We start from the raw sequence: 17,296 nt of genomic DNA on the forward strand, positions 1-17,296 counted from the left end.
GGTTGTTTGCTTGTGTCATTAATTTGTTCCTTTATTCCCCAAGTTTCCTGTAACCTGGTAATTAGATTTAGAGACCCACTTTTACTTCTGAGTTAACATTTGGGGTAAGAACACTTAACAAATGATACTACATATAGCCACTGCACAAGCAAGATGCACATAGTGGGGCTGATCTAATAGAGATGTTGATGTAATGTAATGTAAATGTAGGTTCTGTCATTCTGATCCATTAAAAACTTCCTATCAATCTTTTTCACTAATGATCTTTGCTTCCATTGATATCACCACCAAGATCCAGTATTTCAGAAATTAAAGACTGATTTTTCAAATTCTGTCATTCCTTTGATCTTTATTAACTAGAGTTCTCTAATAATAATAAAGAACTTTACTTCACCAACTTTTGGTTGTCTTATATAGGTCATAAAGGAAAGACAAAATAAATGCTCCACTTTTCCCCTTTATTTATCAATAAGTACCCTAATATGCTTCATAACTGACCAGTGAATTTGGTCAGGAAAAAAGGAAGCTATTAAAAGCTTTTGTCATGACAAAAGGACATAGGAACCAATTTGAGGGGATTCTCACTAATGAAAGACAGGACAACCAGAGCACAAAAAAAGGCTACAATGTATTTTTAAAAATCAATACAGAAGTTATAATACAAGTAATTTTTAATTTCCAAAGTTTCTTTTTACATTATTCTTTGTTAATTTTAAGTTAAATTTAGACTTGGGCCAGAGAATGTAGACTATAGAATATCTGCTTTTTTATGAACAAATTGAAAAACAATTTCTCACTTCCACTAGTTTAAAAAGAGTAAGTTATCTGAAGTTAAATAAGGGTGAGTGTTGGTGGAAGGCATTTCTATATTCTTTGTGCCCATAGTCTTTCATATGAATTTTCAAAGGAGTAATACTAATGATAATAATAAAACAAAATTTAGTGGCTTAAAACAACAATCATTTTATTATATCTCATGATCTTGTGGGTCAGGAATTTGGGCAGGGACTCAGTTGATAGATTCATCTGTTTTATATGGTATCAACTGAAGTCACTCAGTGGGTACTCAGCTGCTGGGTGGTCTGGAGGATCCAACACTATTTCACTTAAATGTCTGGCGTCTTGGTAGGCATGTGTGGAAGACTGGGCTCAGAAGGGTGCCTCTTCCTTTCTTTGTGGTCTTAGGGCTTCTCCATGTGGTCTCTTCAGCAGAGCAGACAGACTTTTTAACAGAATTCAGAGCCTAAGCTTAAAGAAGCACTCCAAGAGATGAAGTAAAATCCACCAGTAAAGCCTGGAAACTGGCACAGCAGTACTTCTACTAGTCAAAGTAGTCTTGGTCTGCCCATCCTCAAGGAGAACGGATGTGGATTCCAGATTTTGATGGGGGGAAAGAGGGAATGTCAAACAATTTGCAACAATTTTTATTCTGCCACAGTATTGTATTACCATTTTACAAATGAAAAAATTATAGCACAGAGCAGTTAAGCATCTTGTCAATATAATACAAGTAGGAAAGTGATGGGACAGAGATAAGTGTCTCCCACATTTGTCACACTGATTAGGATTAGTTTTCAGAGTAAGTGTAAAGTTTATCAGGTTTAAGTGATGGTGGAATACATTAAATTAACATATTCTTTTAATGATATAAAACCTCTTAAGTCAATTGCCTGTATGAAGGAAGCAAAAAGGATTAATTACTATATTCATAGAGTATTCTACAATACAGGATTGAAAAACTATCTTATATTTTTACATTATGAATTTTTAGATGATGGGTAAGGTGTGAATGTTGTCTAAAGGCCTTCTTACATTCCTTACATTCATAAGGTTTCTCACCAGAATGAATTCTCAGATGCTGAATAAGGGATGAATTAAGTCTAAAGGCCTTCCTACATTCCTTACATTCAAAGGGTTTTTCACCAGTATGAATGCTCTGATGTAAAGTAAGTTTTTGGCGCAATCTAAAGGCCTTCCCACATTCCTTACATTTATAGGGTTTCTCACCAATATGAATACTCTGATGTTGTGTAAGTTGTGAGAGCAATCTAAAAGCCTTCCCACATTCCTTGCAGTCATAAGGTTTAACACCAATATGGATACTTTGGTGTGAAATAAGTTGTGAGTAACGACTAAAGGCCTTCCAACATTCCTTACATTCATAAGGTTTCTCACCAGTATGAATTCTGTGATGAAGAATAAGATGATAACCACGACTGAAGGTCTTTCCACATTCCTTACATTCATAGGGTTTCTCACCAGTATGAATTCTCTGGTGCAGTGTTAGTTGCTGTCTCACTCTGAAAGCTTTCCCACATTCCTTACATTCATAGGGTTTCTCACCAGTATGAAGTTTGTGATGTACTCTAAGGCCAGAGCCACACAAAAAGGCCTTCCCACATTCTTTACATTCATAGAGTTTGTCAGCAATATTAAGCTTCTGATGTCGAGTGAGATGTGCATACTGTCTAAAGGCCTTTCCACATTCTGTACATACATAGGGTTTCTCACCAGTATGAATCCTCTGATGGAGAGTAAGTTGTCCTCGCACTCTGAAGGCTTTCCCGCATTCTTTACATTCATAGGGCTTTTCGCCAATATGAATTTTCTGATGTACTCTAAGGTCTGGGCCACATATAAAAGATTCTCCACATTCTTTACATTCATAGAGTTTTTCACCAGAATGAAGTCTCTGATGTCGAGTAAGGTGTGCAGTCTGTCTGAAGGCCATTCCACACTCCTTACATTCATAGGGTTTTTCACCAGTATGAATTCTGTGATGAAAAGTAAGCTGTTGGCGTACTCTAAAGGCCTTTCCACATTCTTTGCATTCATAGGGTTTCTCCACAAAATGAATTCTCTGATGTGGAGTTAGAGATGTACGTTTTTGATAAGAGGACACTTTTTGAGATGTAATTTTCACTTGACTGAAATATTCCTCCTGTCCTTCAAATTTTCTTTTAGACTCCCAGTCACTTTTTAAAATTAGGCCCTTAAGGCCATGATTTTTAATTCTTTCCATTATCTTCCACTGAGGTAAGTTTATTTCATAAATGTCATTTTCTGAGGATAACTTCTTGGTCTCATACCTGGTGTCTAAATCTGAAAGAAAATAAAAGAGCAAACACAGTTTCCTTTTTTAAAAGAAGTAAAATTTCTACAGTAGAAATAATAGACAACTGAAGTAATACTCAATGAAATTCTGAAAATATGCAAGTTGAAAAAAAAGCATACCGTAACACCAGGGAAAATGAAAGTTCATGTTAAGAAAGTAAGACTGGTGGGGTGCATGGGTGGCTCTGTCAATTAGGCGTTCAACTCTTGGTTTCGGCTCAGGTCATGATCTCATGGTTTGTGAGATTGAGCCCTGCATGGGGCTCTGTGCTGACAGTGGAGTCTGCTTGGGATTCTCTCTCTCTCTCTCTCTCTCTCTCTCTCTCTCTCTCTCTTTCTCTCTCTCAAAATAAACAAATAAATAAACTAAAAAAGAAGAAACAAAGTGAGGCTGGTGATTAGTAAGTCAGTGGGTATTCAAGCTGAGATGTGGAGTAGAAGTCACAGGAACTTGTTATAAATATTGAGGTTTAGACACTACCTAAACCACCTGGATCAGATTCTACAGTCCTGGTCAGTCCAATATTTAATATTCTCCACACAGTTCTGATGGAAATGAAAGGTTAAGAATTCATCCTTAAATTTTTTCAACAACTTCTCTTTATTCTTAGAATAAAATCAAACTTGCTGTGGTTAAAAGACCTCCACTTACCTATAACATATCATCTCAGTCTGCTCTGTTTTCCACAAATCTGCTTGGGCTCTTTGAATAGCTGGTTACTTCTCATCCTGAGGTCTTAGTTTAAAAGTTATTCCTTTAAGGCTGACTGTAAACCTATGTTGTTGGGGCACCCAGGTTGCTCAGTCAGTTAAGCATCTGACTCTTGATTTTGGCTTGGGTCATGATCTCCCAGTTCATGAGTTCGAGCCCCGCATCGGGCTATGCACTGACATATAATATATGTGTATTACATATCAACATATATCTGGGTTGAAATTATATATTTATTAATTTTTCCAATTGTTTCTCTGCTTTTCTTACCCCTAAACTTCTTCAACGGCAGAAACAATTTCTACTCTCTGTTAAATAATACATGCATAGCACATAATGAGTTTTACTCTTTCAATTCCCATGGTTATATACTCATTTGGAACATATTTCTGTCTCTAATCTCTCACATATTATAACAATGATTAAATATTCCCTTTATTAATCCAAGCTAGTCTAGTTAAACATATAAATGGAAAATGATGGTTATATATTCCTATAGATCCTTTTATTGCTTAAACCCCTTATCTATGTCCATTCCTTACTTCATGTAGCTGTGAGTTATTTTTTGTCTCCACAACACAATAAAAGTGCTGAAGAGTTCTATTCACTTAATTTCTCTTTAAGCTTATTCTGTTATTCATCCATTTTATAAATGCTCAACTAGTTTTGCTCCTTCATCCCCTTACTCAAGTCTCCTTTCCGTTCCTTCAGAGGCAAAGCTATTCCTTTATTTCCTAGAAATGTGTACCAGTGATTTTCCACACAGGAAAACATGTTTATACCTTACTGAAGTTCTTATGAAATACTTAGCAAAGAAAAAGATGTGATATGTAAGAAACTCACTAAAAGGGACAATGGGTCTTGCAGTCACTTGAGTATGAAAAATTTGCTAACAAAGTTCATGTTGGATATAGAGAGAAGATGGTAAACCAGTGGGAGAAATAGCCAGAGAAATATTTAAGTGCTGAATGAGTTATGTATGAGAGAGAAAAAGGAGGATGTTTCAGTTATTATAATATGGTCTATGTAAAAAACTTGAAATCATATCAACATTTTCTATTGAAGCTAGAAATAATAAAATTTTAAAAAGCCAAAAATAAACCCACTTGAAATTTTAGAAGTCTATATTAAATAACTTTTAGATCAATAGGGAAATAAGTTCCAAAACAGTATTTTTGTATTTTAGAAAATGGTAATAATTTAAAAATCAACATTAAATTAGTATCTATAAAATATAAGCACAGCGCTTAGAAAAAAATTTGAAAACTTTAAATATTTACAACAATAAACGAGAGAAAAAATTAATTAAAAATCAAAGAAATTGGAAAAAGAATAAAGTAAACTGAAGCAAAGCAGAAGGAATAAATTAATCAGTATAAATGCATAACTAGTCAGAAAACAGAAAAAAAGAACTAATACATAAAGCAAAAGCATTCTTTAAAAAAACAAATCAGGGGTGTCTGCTTGGCTCAGTTAGTTAAGCGAGTGACTCTTGATTTAGGCTTAGGTCATGATCTCATGGTTTGTGGGTTTGAGCTCTGTGTCAGGCTCTGTGCTGACAGGATGGAGCCTGCTTGGGATTCTCTCTCTCTGTCCCTTCTCCACTTGCATGCTCTGTTTCTCTCTCTCTCAAAATAAATAAATAAACTTTTAAAAAATCAGCAAAACAGCTAAAGCGTTAGTTAATATAAAGAAAACAGCAAGGGGATGCCTGTGTGGCTCAAGTCAGTTAAGTGTCAGACTTCAGCTCAGGTCAAGATCTCAAGGCTTGTGGATTAGAGCCCCAAGTTGGGCTCTGTGCTGACAGCTCAAAGTCTGGAGCCTGCTTCAGAGTCTGTGTGTGTGTCTCTCTCTGCTCCTCCCCTGCTCATGCTCTCTCTCTCTCTCTCTCTCTCTCTCAAAAATAAACATTAAACAAATTAAAAAAAAAAAAAGAAAACAGCAATAAAGCACATAGAAATAAGAAATGGCAAAGTGAAAATAACCACGAATACAGAGGCCAGCTGAAAAAAGATTATTTTGCTAATAAATTTTAAAACATACCTAAAATGAATAATTTTCTAGGAAAATATAATTTACCAAAACTGACCACAGAAGAGATACAATGTTTAAACATGAATTTCCAGGGGGCCTGGGGGGCTCAGTCAGTTAAGCGTCCAACTTCGGCTCAGGTCATGATCTCGCGGTCTGTGAGTTCGAGCCCCGCCTCAGGCTCTGTGCTGACCGCTCAGAGCCTGGAGCCTGTTTCGGATTCTGTGTCTCCCTCTCTCTATGACCCTCCCCCGTTCATGCTCTCTCTCTGTCTCAAAAATAAATAAATGTTAAAAAAAAAAATTTAAACATTAATTTCCATAGAGCAAATAGAGAATGGGGTGAGACTTACCATCTTCTTCTCCTAGGAAAGAAGCTTTAAAGAATAGACCATCTAAATTCTATTAAGAGTAGACTATCTAAATTCTATTAAGACTGAGAACTAAGAAAAAGGAGGACTTCCAAACTATTTTCATAGAGTAATACTGTACTAAATAAAGATCACTCATAAAAAGAAAACTACATACCAATTTTTTGAAAACTGATATAAAAATTCTAAAACATCTAATAAAACAGCATATTGAAAATCTAGTGTTATTTATTCAAAGAATGTTAGAGTGGTCCAATATGAAGAAATCTATTAAGACAAATCAACAGACAGGGTTGCCTGAATGGCTCAGTAGGTTAAGCATCCAACTCTTGATTTTGGCTCAGGTCCTGATCTCAGGCCCTGGGGTCAGGCTTGTGGGGTCAGCCTCTGCACTGACAGTGCAGAGTTGGCTTGGGATTCTCTCTCCCTCTCTCCCCTTCCTGCGTGCATGCTCTCTCTTTCCCTCAAAATAAACTTTAAAAATAAATAAATAAATAAATGTATTAATAGGGCTGCGGGGTTTGGGGGGAACCACAAGATCAACTTCAGAGATTCTGAAAGGCAACTAAAATAGGAACCATTCCTGATTTAAAGGAACAGCACAATAAAATAGAAAGGATTACTTCCCTAAAATGATAAAATATATATTAAAGGCAGCTTTTGAGTTATTAGCCAATACACTTAAATATCAGAAAAAAGGTAGAAGTAGAAAAATTTAAGAGGAGGTAAAATTGTTTTTCCAGATGATATGATTACATAATTGGAACACTTAAAAGGTTTAAATAATATAAATGGTAACAGAATTTAGGTAGGGTAGTAGGATATAAGATCAAAATACAAAAACTAATAGCTTTAATATATATGTTTAACAATAAAATATAATGCAGAAAAGAAGATTCTAGTCAGGTAGTAAACTGAAAATATATACATAACCTTTATGAAGGAAAACTCTGAAATACGAAGCATTTGGCATTAGATTTTCTAAAGAAATGACATGTAAAATCACAAGATGGAGATTACTCTGTACAAGGTGAGAATGGCCTACCAAGTGTATGTTCATGCTGAGAAGCTGAGCAGGTATGGATGACAATGGGTGACAACAGCATAAATACTATCTTCAAAGTGGCCATGTATATTGAATCCTGCAGATTTTCTCAGGCCAGATAGCAACTACTCCTGTCTGCCTCCACAGCAGGCAATGGACATGGGGGCTAGGGCATGAGAGAGAAAATAGTGGCTAGTCATGTCCTGGGGATATAATCACATCCCTAGGTCTAGGTGACAAAGTACTTCTGCTTCACAAGGGAGTGTTTATTCCAAACAAGTTTAGGCCAGTTTCACTTTTTCCCTTAAGGTATCTAATTTAATTAAATAATAAACTCATGAACAACTATGAGAAGAGACTGATTCTATGAAAATGAAATTGAACACTCTGGAAAAACTGATCATAAATACATATTGTTAAAAAATCACAGCTTTCAAAAATTGTCGGAGGAGTTAGAGTAAAAGATGGGGGAAAACATGACAATCAAGAAATAGTCTGCACTCACACTTCAAGTCTGGCTCTTGTTCTATTTAAAAAAAATTAAAACTAGGACACCTGGAGGCTCAGTCAGTTAAGCGTCCAACTTCAGCTCAGGTCGTGATCTCAGGGTTTGTGAGTTTGAGCCTTACATCGGGCTCTGCCCTGAGAGTCTCTTACTGTCTCTCTGCTCCTCCCCTACTCATGCTTTCTCTCTCAAAATAAATAAATAAAGTTAAAAAAAAAAAAAGTCTATCCTCCAGAAAGCTCTTTTGTACTCTTCCCTAGTTGATCCCACCCCACACTCTTGAGGTGACCACTGATTTAATTTCAATTACAATATATTAGATTTGTTTAAAAAAATTCTTTTTAACTAGAAATAATAAACTATGCATTATGTATGTGGTTTAGATGAAAAATTAAATATGATGAGACACATTAGAAAGGCAGGCTTAGACATATCTCAACTGAATTAACAAATAAAGATACATTTTCATGTTGAGAGTTAAAGTACTTTTATGATATATATATATATATATATATATATATATATATATATATATATATATATATATAAAATCTCTAGGGGCGTCTGAGCAGATCATTTGGTTGAGGATCTATATGACCAGCTTAGGTCAAGATCTCACGGTTCACGGATTTAAGCACCACATCGGGGCGCCTGGGTGGCTCAGTCGGTTAAGCATCCGACTTCAGCTCAGGTCATGATCTCGCAGTCTGTGAGTTCAAGCCCCGCGTCGGGCTCTGTGCTGACCGCTCAGAGCCTGGAGCCTGTTTCGGATTCTGTGTCTCCCTCTCTCTGACCCTACCCCATTCATGCTGTGTCTCTCTCGGTCTCAAAAATAAATAAACGTTAAAAAATTTTTTTAATAAAAAAAAAAATAATAAGCACCACATCGTGCTCTCTGCTGTCAGCACAGAGCCTGCTTCAGATCCTCTGTCCCTATCTCTCTCTGTCCCTCCTTACCCTGCACTCTCTCTCTTTCTCTCTCAAAAATAAATAAACATTAAAAAAATAAAATATCTAACCCATTTTTATGAATTAACAAACCAAATACCAGTCCCAATTCTATTCAACCAAAGGATTTCTATTCAATATATTAAAGACTGCTAATGAGAATACAGAAAAATATAAGAACTTTCTCTCTCTATATATAATAATTACATTTAAGTTTAATAAAAGCCTGACATCCAAGAAACTGTACTTCTGAGAATCAATTTTAAACACATTCTGAATAAGTCCACACTGAATGCTAATATTGAATAATCTTCACATTCCATTCATGACTATCTTCTTACTTCACTGAGAAAAAAGCAACAATAGAATATGCTATCTTCTCTCTACCACCTCTGACCAACCTGCATTCATAACTACATTGTTTTCTTTTTTATACCTTATTCTCTGGATCTTATGCCCTTTCCTCCACTCCCACCTCAAGGACACAGCTTCCACAATTATCTTCTTTCTCTATTGCATCAGTTTCCCCCACCTACAGAATCATTCTCATGAACACACAAACATGTTCTAATATATCACAAAATACATTGCTTATAACTCATATCCCCAGTGTAACTATGAATGTCATTTCCCAGCTTCCTTTCATACACAATTCCTCCCAAGAATTCTTATACTGATTCTCATCACTGCCTCACCTACCCTTCTCTCATTATGTCATTTCAATCATGTTTTCACCCAGACTTCACTGATATCACTTGCCAGAACCTGGGATGAATTCTCCATCTCCACTGTCTACTCTCATTTTGAAACATTTTGTTTTTATGTCAGTGGCTGTTCCTTCTCTATCTCCTTTGCTATCTAAGGTCTAAATGGTGAAGTGCCCCATGAATCAATCCTCAGGCCAGTTTCCCTTGTCTGCTTTCTTCCTTCGAGCATGTCTTCCTTAGATGATCCAGTTCAGACCCATGGATTTAAATTTGAACCACAGACTCCCAGATGTACAATAGACCATAATCTCTCCCTGAGCTCCAGGTTATTCAGCTGCCTAATCAACATCTCAAAGAGAAACATATCTCAGAGTTAAAAATATCCAAAACAGAAATTCAATGTCCACCTTCCAACCTGCTCTTCTTATCTTCCCCACTTCAGTAAATTGTGCTTCTATTTACCCAGCTAACACCCTTATCTCTTCCTTTGATAGATCTTTCCCACTTAATCCACTTATGATCCTATCAGCATGTTCTTTTTGGCATTACCTTCAAACATATCACAAGTCTAAGAGCTGCTTATTACCTCCTACTGTTGCCATTCTTTTTTTGTTTTTTCTTACTGTTGCCATTCTTATCCAAACCACCATTACTTCTAGTCCAAACAGCTGAAATTGCCTCCATACTGGTCCTTCCTGCTTACATACTCAACCAGAGGGATTATTTTATTTTATTTTTAATTTAAATATATTAAATTTATTGTCAAATTGGTTTCCATACAACACCCAGTGCTCATCCCAAAAGATGCCCTCTTCAATACCCATCACCCACCCACCCCCGCCTTCCCACCCCCCATCAGCCCTCTGTTCTCAGTTTTTAAGAGTCTCTTATGCTTTGGCTCTCTCCCACTCTAACCTCTCTCTTTTTTTTTTTTTTTTTTTCCCTTCCCCTCCCCCATGGGTTCCTGTTAAGTTTCTCAGGATCCACATAAGAATGAAAACATACGGTATCTGTCTTTCTCTGTATGGCTTATTTCACTTAGCATCACACTCTCCAGTTCTATCCACGTTGCTACAAAGGGCCATATTTCATTCTTTCTCATTGCCATGTAGTACTGCATTGTGTATATAAACCACAATTTCTTTATCCATTCATTAGTTGATGGACATTTAGGCTCTTTCCATAATTTGGCTATTGTTGAGAGTGCTTCTATAAACATTGGGGTACAAGTGCCCCTATGCATTAGTACTCCTGTATCCCTTGGGTAAATTCCTAGCAGTGCTACTGCTGGGTCATAGGGTAGGTCTATTTTTAATTTTTTGAGGAACCTCCACACTGTTTCCCAGAGCGGCTGCACCAGTTTGCATTCCAGAGGGATCATTTTAGATTATATAGCAGGCTATAGCTTCCAATTTCTCTTAATGGTTATATTACTTGACCCTTGCCTAACTCTGATCTCATCTTTTGTTACTTTCTTTTCCCTTCCTCCTCCTCTAGCCATAATGGCCTTCTTTTTACTCCTCAAACATGCAAAGCTATCTTCCTCCTTAGGCCTTTTCTGTTGGCTCAGAATGCTCTTGCCCTAGAGAATCACATGGCTTGAGCCTCACATCTCTCTTCAAATATCACCTCCTCAAAAAAGCCTTCTCTCATTTATCTGCTCTTCTGTATGCAAGTTATACTTCAATAAAAGTTACTTGAAGGAAGAAAGAAACAAAGCAAGAAAAGAAAATGAAAGAAAAAAATGATCTTGTTTAAGATGTCTAATTTTGAGTCAAGAGTTGTCATTTTGGCTGAATACTTCCTGATTAAACTTACATTATCTTACTCATTTGGAAACTCTGCATTTCATTGTTTGTTTGTTTTTTTTTCAGCATTAATAACTGTAAATGTCATTTAATTACCTAAGTGTGAAAAAGAAAATAAGTTAGGATTGGGACAAAGAGCATGTTTTTCCTTCCTGTGGTGGAGAGTGAGTCAGAAGATATAACATTATAGATAGTGTAGGCACTGAAATGGCCCTGTTACAAAACAAGAACTTTTAGCCTAAAATGAGTCTCCTCAGCCAGACCTGAATGTACAGACAGCAAAATACAGAATGACAACATATATCTCTCTATATAAAGAATATTGAGGATCTTTTTTAAAGACATTCAAAGAGAGATTAAAATAGCACAGAGGTGGAAGCTAAACCAAGGGATCATTCTTCCTATAGTCTATCACATTCATGTTTCTTCCTGATATGAAGGTAGATATATATATACACAGGGAAAAAAGCAGAGAATGAAATTCTACAATCTAAGGATCTTCGAGTAATTCATATAAAACTGTGATTGCTGATAAAACATATATGTATTCTTAGAATGTCAAGTATAGTCTTTTTATAGTCTTTTATTTCCCCAAAAAAGTTTTCTCAGACCATTTCTAAAGTAGCTTTCCATCCTACACCATTTTCTATTCTCTTACTTTGCTTACTTTACTTCATAGTACTCTCTTATTACCTGAAGTTATCTATCTTTATTATTTTTTTAAAGTTTATTTATTTATTTTGAGAGAGCCTGCATATGTGTATGCAAGTGAGGGAGGGGCAGAAAGAATCCCAAGCAGGCTCTGTGTTGGCAGATACGGGGCTCAAACCCATGAACCATGAGATCATGACCTGAGGCTGAAATCAAGAGTCGGACACTTAACTGAGCCGCCCTGGTGCCCCCTAAAATTGTATTTCCTATTTATTTATAGTTACTATGTGTCTCTTATTACAAGGTAAATTCCATGGGGGACAGAGACTCTATTGGCTTTATTTACTACTCTATTGATAGTGTCTAGCACAGTGCCCAGCTCAGAGGTAGGTAGATAAGTCAATCAGTTAGTCTAACTATCTACTATTTATAAATGCAAAAGAAGAAAGCAGCTGAATCAAAATATAGATAGAATGGTTGTTAACAGGGAACAAAGAGAGCACCTCTCCACCCATGCCCCCTTCAAAGAGGAGGAAAATTTGAAAGAACAACAGCAACAACAACAAAAGAGTGGTAAATGGATAAATAAATAGTTCTATACGTATCCCCTGCTAAGACCTTAACTTGCTCCTCAGGTCTTAGACCTTTTCCTTTCAGGCCCTAGACCTTAATTTTTTAATTTTTTTAAAGACTTTATTTTTAAGTAATCTCTACACCCAACGTGGGGCTCAAACTTACAACTGCGAGATCAAGAGTCATATGCTCTACCGACTAAGCCAGCCAGGCACCCCAGGCCTTGGATCTTTAAAGAGGACTTTCTAAACAACAGCAGTAGAGTGTGCCTCTTCCCGAACTAGTTGTGTGGTTTCCTCTGGTGATGGCTTCCCCCTGCTTAATTGGGGCTCACTCACCTGCATATCGTCTCCTTCCTTTCCTCACAACTTTCCAGGGCTCTTTTCCTTGCTCCAACAAGGAAATCACGTCTGGCTTAGAAATGAAGCATCCTGATTAGAAGAAATGAAATGTAAGGTGATATGGAAATAAAAAATAAATTCAAAGTTACTTTGATTCAATCTTGGCTAACTTCTTAATAAACTACAGGTCAGATTGATAAAGCCTTTAGAACAAAGAAGTGCAAGATAGCTAAAAAACATTCATATTAAGGTTACATAATAAATAGATTAATTTATATTCATAGAAGTAATCCTTCTTGAGGCAAGTGGTTGAGAGCACAGACTGCCCGAGTTCAAATCCTGTCTCTGCCACATCCTAGTTTTAAGAATAGTAATCGTACCCTTCATACACAATTGTTGTGACAGTTATATTAACATATACCTATATCTAAACACTGCCTAGGCTATGTACTAAGCACTATATACACAGTTGTCCCTTGAACAATGCAGGTTTGAACTGCAACAGTCCACATATATGTGGATTTTTTTTGATAAATAAGTACTGTAAATGTATTTTCTCTTCTTTATGCTTTTCTTAATTTTTTTCCTCTAGCTTACTTTAAAGAATACAGTATACAATACATATAACATACAAAATATGTGTTAATCAACTCTATGTTATCAGTAAAACTTGTGATCAATAGTAGGCTATTAGTTAAGCTTTGGGGAGTCAAAAGTTACATGCAGATTTTTGACTGCATAGGGGATTGGCATCCCTAACCCCTATGTTGTTCAAGGGTCGAATGTATTTTATTAGCTATTATTATTTATTGTCATTGTTATTTTGCTGAGGGGAAAACAAGAAGTTTCCAGAAGCATTTATTGTTATTTCTTATATTAATATAATGTTAAATGCAAAGTTCTTGGATTTTTAATTTTTAATCATGAAAGTAGGTAAAAGTGAATATGTTTATTAACAAAAGGAATGAGTTGTCTTGAATTGTAAATAAATCCTGTTGATCCAACTTAACACTACAAATATTATCTGTTCTTTTGGTAGATAAAAACCAAGATACATGGTCTAGCTATTTTCCTAACAGGTATACCAACAAATAACAAAACACCTATAGCAATTCTGAGTTCACATACAAAGTGAAACCTGATTTCTTTTTTTTTTTTTTTTTAAGTTTATTTATTTATTTTGGAAGAGAGACAGCATGCATACACAAGCGGGGTGGGGGTGGGGGGCAGAGAGAGAAAGGGAGAGAGAGAATCCCAAGCAGGCTCCGCAATAACAGCATAGGGCTTGAACTCACGAACCGTGATATCATGACCTGAGCAGAAATCAAGAGTAAGACACTTGAATGACTCAGCCACCCAGGTACCCTGGAAACCTGATTTCTTTGACACTAGTAAGGCTGTATTCAAATCCACCCTTTTTTCATCAATAAGGAAGGCCTAAAGGCCACTTAAGAATGAGGAAGATGGGATACATGATTGGGGTTGGTTTCCGGAAGATGGCGGCGTAGGAGGACGCGGGGCTCACAGCGCGTCCTGCCGATCACTTAGATTCCACCTACACCTGCCTAAAGAACCCAGAAAACCGCCAGAGGATTAGCAGAAGGGAGTCTCCGGAGTCAAGCCCAGACTAGAGGCCCACGGAAGAGGGTAGGAAGGGCGGCGAGGCTGTGCGCGCTCCACGGACTGGCGGGAGGGAGCCAGGGAGGAGGGGCGGCTCGCCGGCCAAGCAGAGCCCCCGAGTCTGGCTGGCAAAAGCGGAGGGGCCGGACAGACTGTGTTCCGACAGCAAGCGCGACTTAGCGTCTGGGAGGTCAGAAGTTAACAGCTCTGCTCGGAAAGCGGGAAGGCTGGAGGACAAAGGGAGGGAGAGCTGCTGAGCCCCCGGACGGCAGAGCTCAGCTTGGCGGGGAACAAAGGCGCCAGCGCCATCTCCCCCGCCCATCCCCCAGCCAAAATCCCAAAGGGAACCAGTTCCTGCCAGAGAACTTGCTCGCTCCGCGCAAACACCCAACTCTGTGCTTCTGCGGAGCCAAACCTCCGGCAGCGGATCTGACTCCCTCCCGCTGCCACAGGGCTCCTCCTGAAGTGGATCACCTAAGGAGAAGCGAGCTAAGCCTGCCCCTCCAGCCCCCGTGCACCTTGCCTACCCACCCCAGCTAATACGCCAGATCCCCAGCAACACAAGCCTGGCAGTGTGCAAGTAGCCCAGACGGGACACGCCACCCCACAGTGAATCCCGCCCCTAGGAGAGGGGAAGAGAAGGCACACACCAGTCTGACTGTGGCCCCAGCAGTGGGCTGGGGGCAGACATCGGGTCGGACTGCGGCCCCGCCCACTAACTCCAGTTATACACCACAGCACAGGGGAAGTGCACTGCAAGTCCTCACCACGCCAGGGACTCTCCAAAATGACCAAACGGAAGAATTCCCCTCAGAAGAATCTCCAGGAAATAACAACAGCTAATGAACTGATCAAAAAGGATTTAAATAATATAACAGAAAGTGAATTTAGAATAATAGTCATAAAATTAATCGCTGGGCTTGAAAACAGTATACAGGACAGCAGAGAATCTCTTGCCACAAAGATCGAGGGACTAAGGAACAGTCACGAGGAGTTGAAAAACGCTTTAAACGAATTGCAAAACAAAATGGAATCCACCATGGCTCGGCTTGAAGAGGCAGAGGAGAGAATAGGTGAACTAGAAGATAAAGTTATGGAGAAAGAGGAAGCTGAAAGAAAGAGAGATAAAAAAATCCAGGAGTATGAGGGGAAAATTAGAGAACTAAGTGATACACTAAAAAAAAATAATATACGCATAATTGGTATCCCAGAGGAGGAAGAGAGAGGGAAGGGTGCTGAAGGGGTACTTGAACAAATTATAGCTGAGAACTTCCCTGAACTGGGGAAGGAAAAAGGCATTGAAATCCAAGAGGCACAGAGAACTCCCTTCAGACGTAACTTGAATAGATCTTCTGCACGACATATCATAGTGAAACTGGCAAAATACAAGGATAAAGAGAAAATTCTGAAAGCAGCAAGGGATAAACGTGCCCTCACATATAAAGGGAGACCTATAAGACTCGTGACTGATCTCTCCTTTGAAACTTGGCAGGCCAGAAAGGCGTGGCACGATATCTACAGTGTGCTAAACAGAAAAAATATGCAGCCGAGAATCCTTTATCCAGCAAGTCTGTCATTTAGAATAGAAGGAGAGATAAAGGTCTTCCCAAACAAACAAAAACTGAAGGAATTTGTCACCACGAAACCAGCCCTACAAGAGATCCTAAGGGGGATCCTGTGAGACAAAGTACCAGAGACATCACTACAAGCATAAAACATACAGACATCACAATGACTCTAAACCCATATCTTTATATAATAACACTGAATGTAAATGGATTAAATGCGCCAACTAAAAGACATAGGGTATCAGAATGGATAAAAAAACAAGACCCATCTATTTGCTGTCTACAAGAGACTCATTTTAGATCTGAGGACACCTTTAGATTGAGAGTGAGGGGATGGAGAAGTATTTATCATGCTACTGGAAGCCAAAAGAAAGCTGGAGTAGCCATACTTATATCAGACAAACTAGACTTTAAATTAAAGGCTGTAACAAGAGATGAAGAAGGGCATTATATAATAATCACAGGGTCTATCCACCAGGAAGAGCTAACTATTATAAATGTCTATGCGCCAAATACCCGAGCCCCCAGATATATAAAACAATTACTCATAAACATAAGCAACCTTATTGATAAGAATGTGGTCATTGCAGGGGACTTTAACACCCCACTTACAGAAATGGATAGATCATCTAGACACACAGTCAATAAAGAAACAAGGGCCCTGAATGATACATTGGATCAGATGGACTTGACAGATATATTTAGAACTCTGCATCCCAAAGCAACAGAATATACTTTCTTCTCGAGTGCACATGGAACATTCTCCAAGATAGATCATATACTGGGTCACAAAACAGCCCTTCATAAGTTTACAAGAATAGAAATTATACCATGCATACTTTCAGACCACAATGCTATGAAGCTTGAAATCAACCACAGGAAAAAGTCTGGAAAACCTCCAAAAGCATGGAGGTTAAAGAACACCCTACTAACGAATGAGTGGGTCAACCAGGCAATTAGAGAAGAAATTAAAACATATATGGAAACAAACGAAAATGAAAATACAACAATCCAAACGCTTTGGGATGCAGCGAAGGCAGTCCTGAGAGGAAAATACATTGCAATCCAGGCCTATCTCAAGAAACAAGAAAAATCCCAAATACAAAATCTAACAGCACACCTAAAGGAAATAGAAGCAGAACAGCAAAGGCAGCCTAAACCCAGCAGAAGAAGAGAAATCATAAAGATCAGAGCAGAAATAAACAATATAGAATCTAAAAAAACTGTAGAGCAGATCAACGAAACCAAGAGTTGGTTTTTTGAAAAAATAAACAAAATTGACAAACCTCTAGCCAGGTTTCTC

General features: G+C 37.9%; 1 protein-coding gene across 5 annotated transcripts in view; it reads right to left on the minus strand.

The window, feature by feature from the left end:
- Window positions 1-1,280: 1,280 nt before the first annotated feature.
- Window positions 1,281-17,296, minus strand: part of ZFP82 (ZFP82 zinc finger protein) — a 75,063-nt gene continuing 59,047 nt past the window's right edge. For 4 of the 5 annotated variants that reach the window (XM_042920127.1, XM_042920126.1, XM_042920128.1 and 1 more), the window contains exons 4-5: window positions 12,803-12,895; window positions 1,281-3,102 (exon numbers count right to left, since the gene is read on the minus strand). In XM_042920127.1, the coding sequence (XP_042776061.1) occupies window positions 1,745-3,102; window positions 12,803-12,895 (1,451 nt within the window). In that variant the 3' untranslated portion in view covers window positions 1,281-1,744. The remainder of the gene's footprint in view (window positions 3,103-12,802; window positions 12,896-17,296) is intronic. The other variant, XM_042920132.1, reaches the window with a different exon arrangement.

Source organism: Panthera leo, chromosome E2 (genome assembly GCF_018350215.1).
Source record: "Panthera leo isolate Ple1 chromosome E2, P.leo_Ple1_pat1.1, whole genome shotgun sequence".
Classification (NCBI taxonomy): domain Eukaryota; kingdom Metazoa; phylum Chordata; class Mammalia; order Carnivora; family Felidae; genus Panthera; species Panthera leo.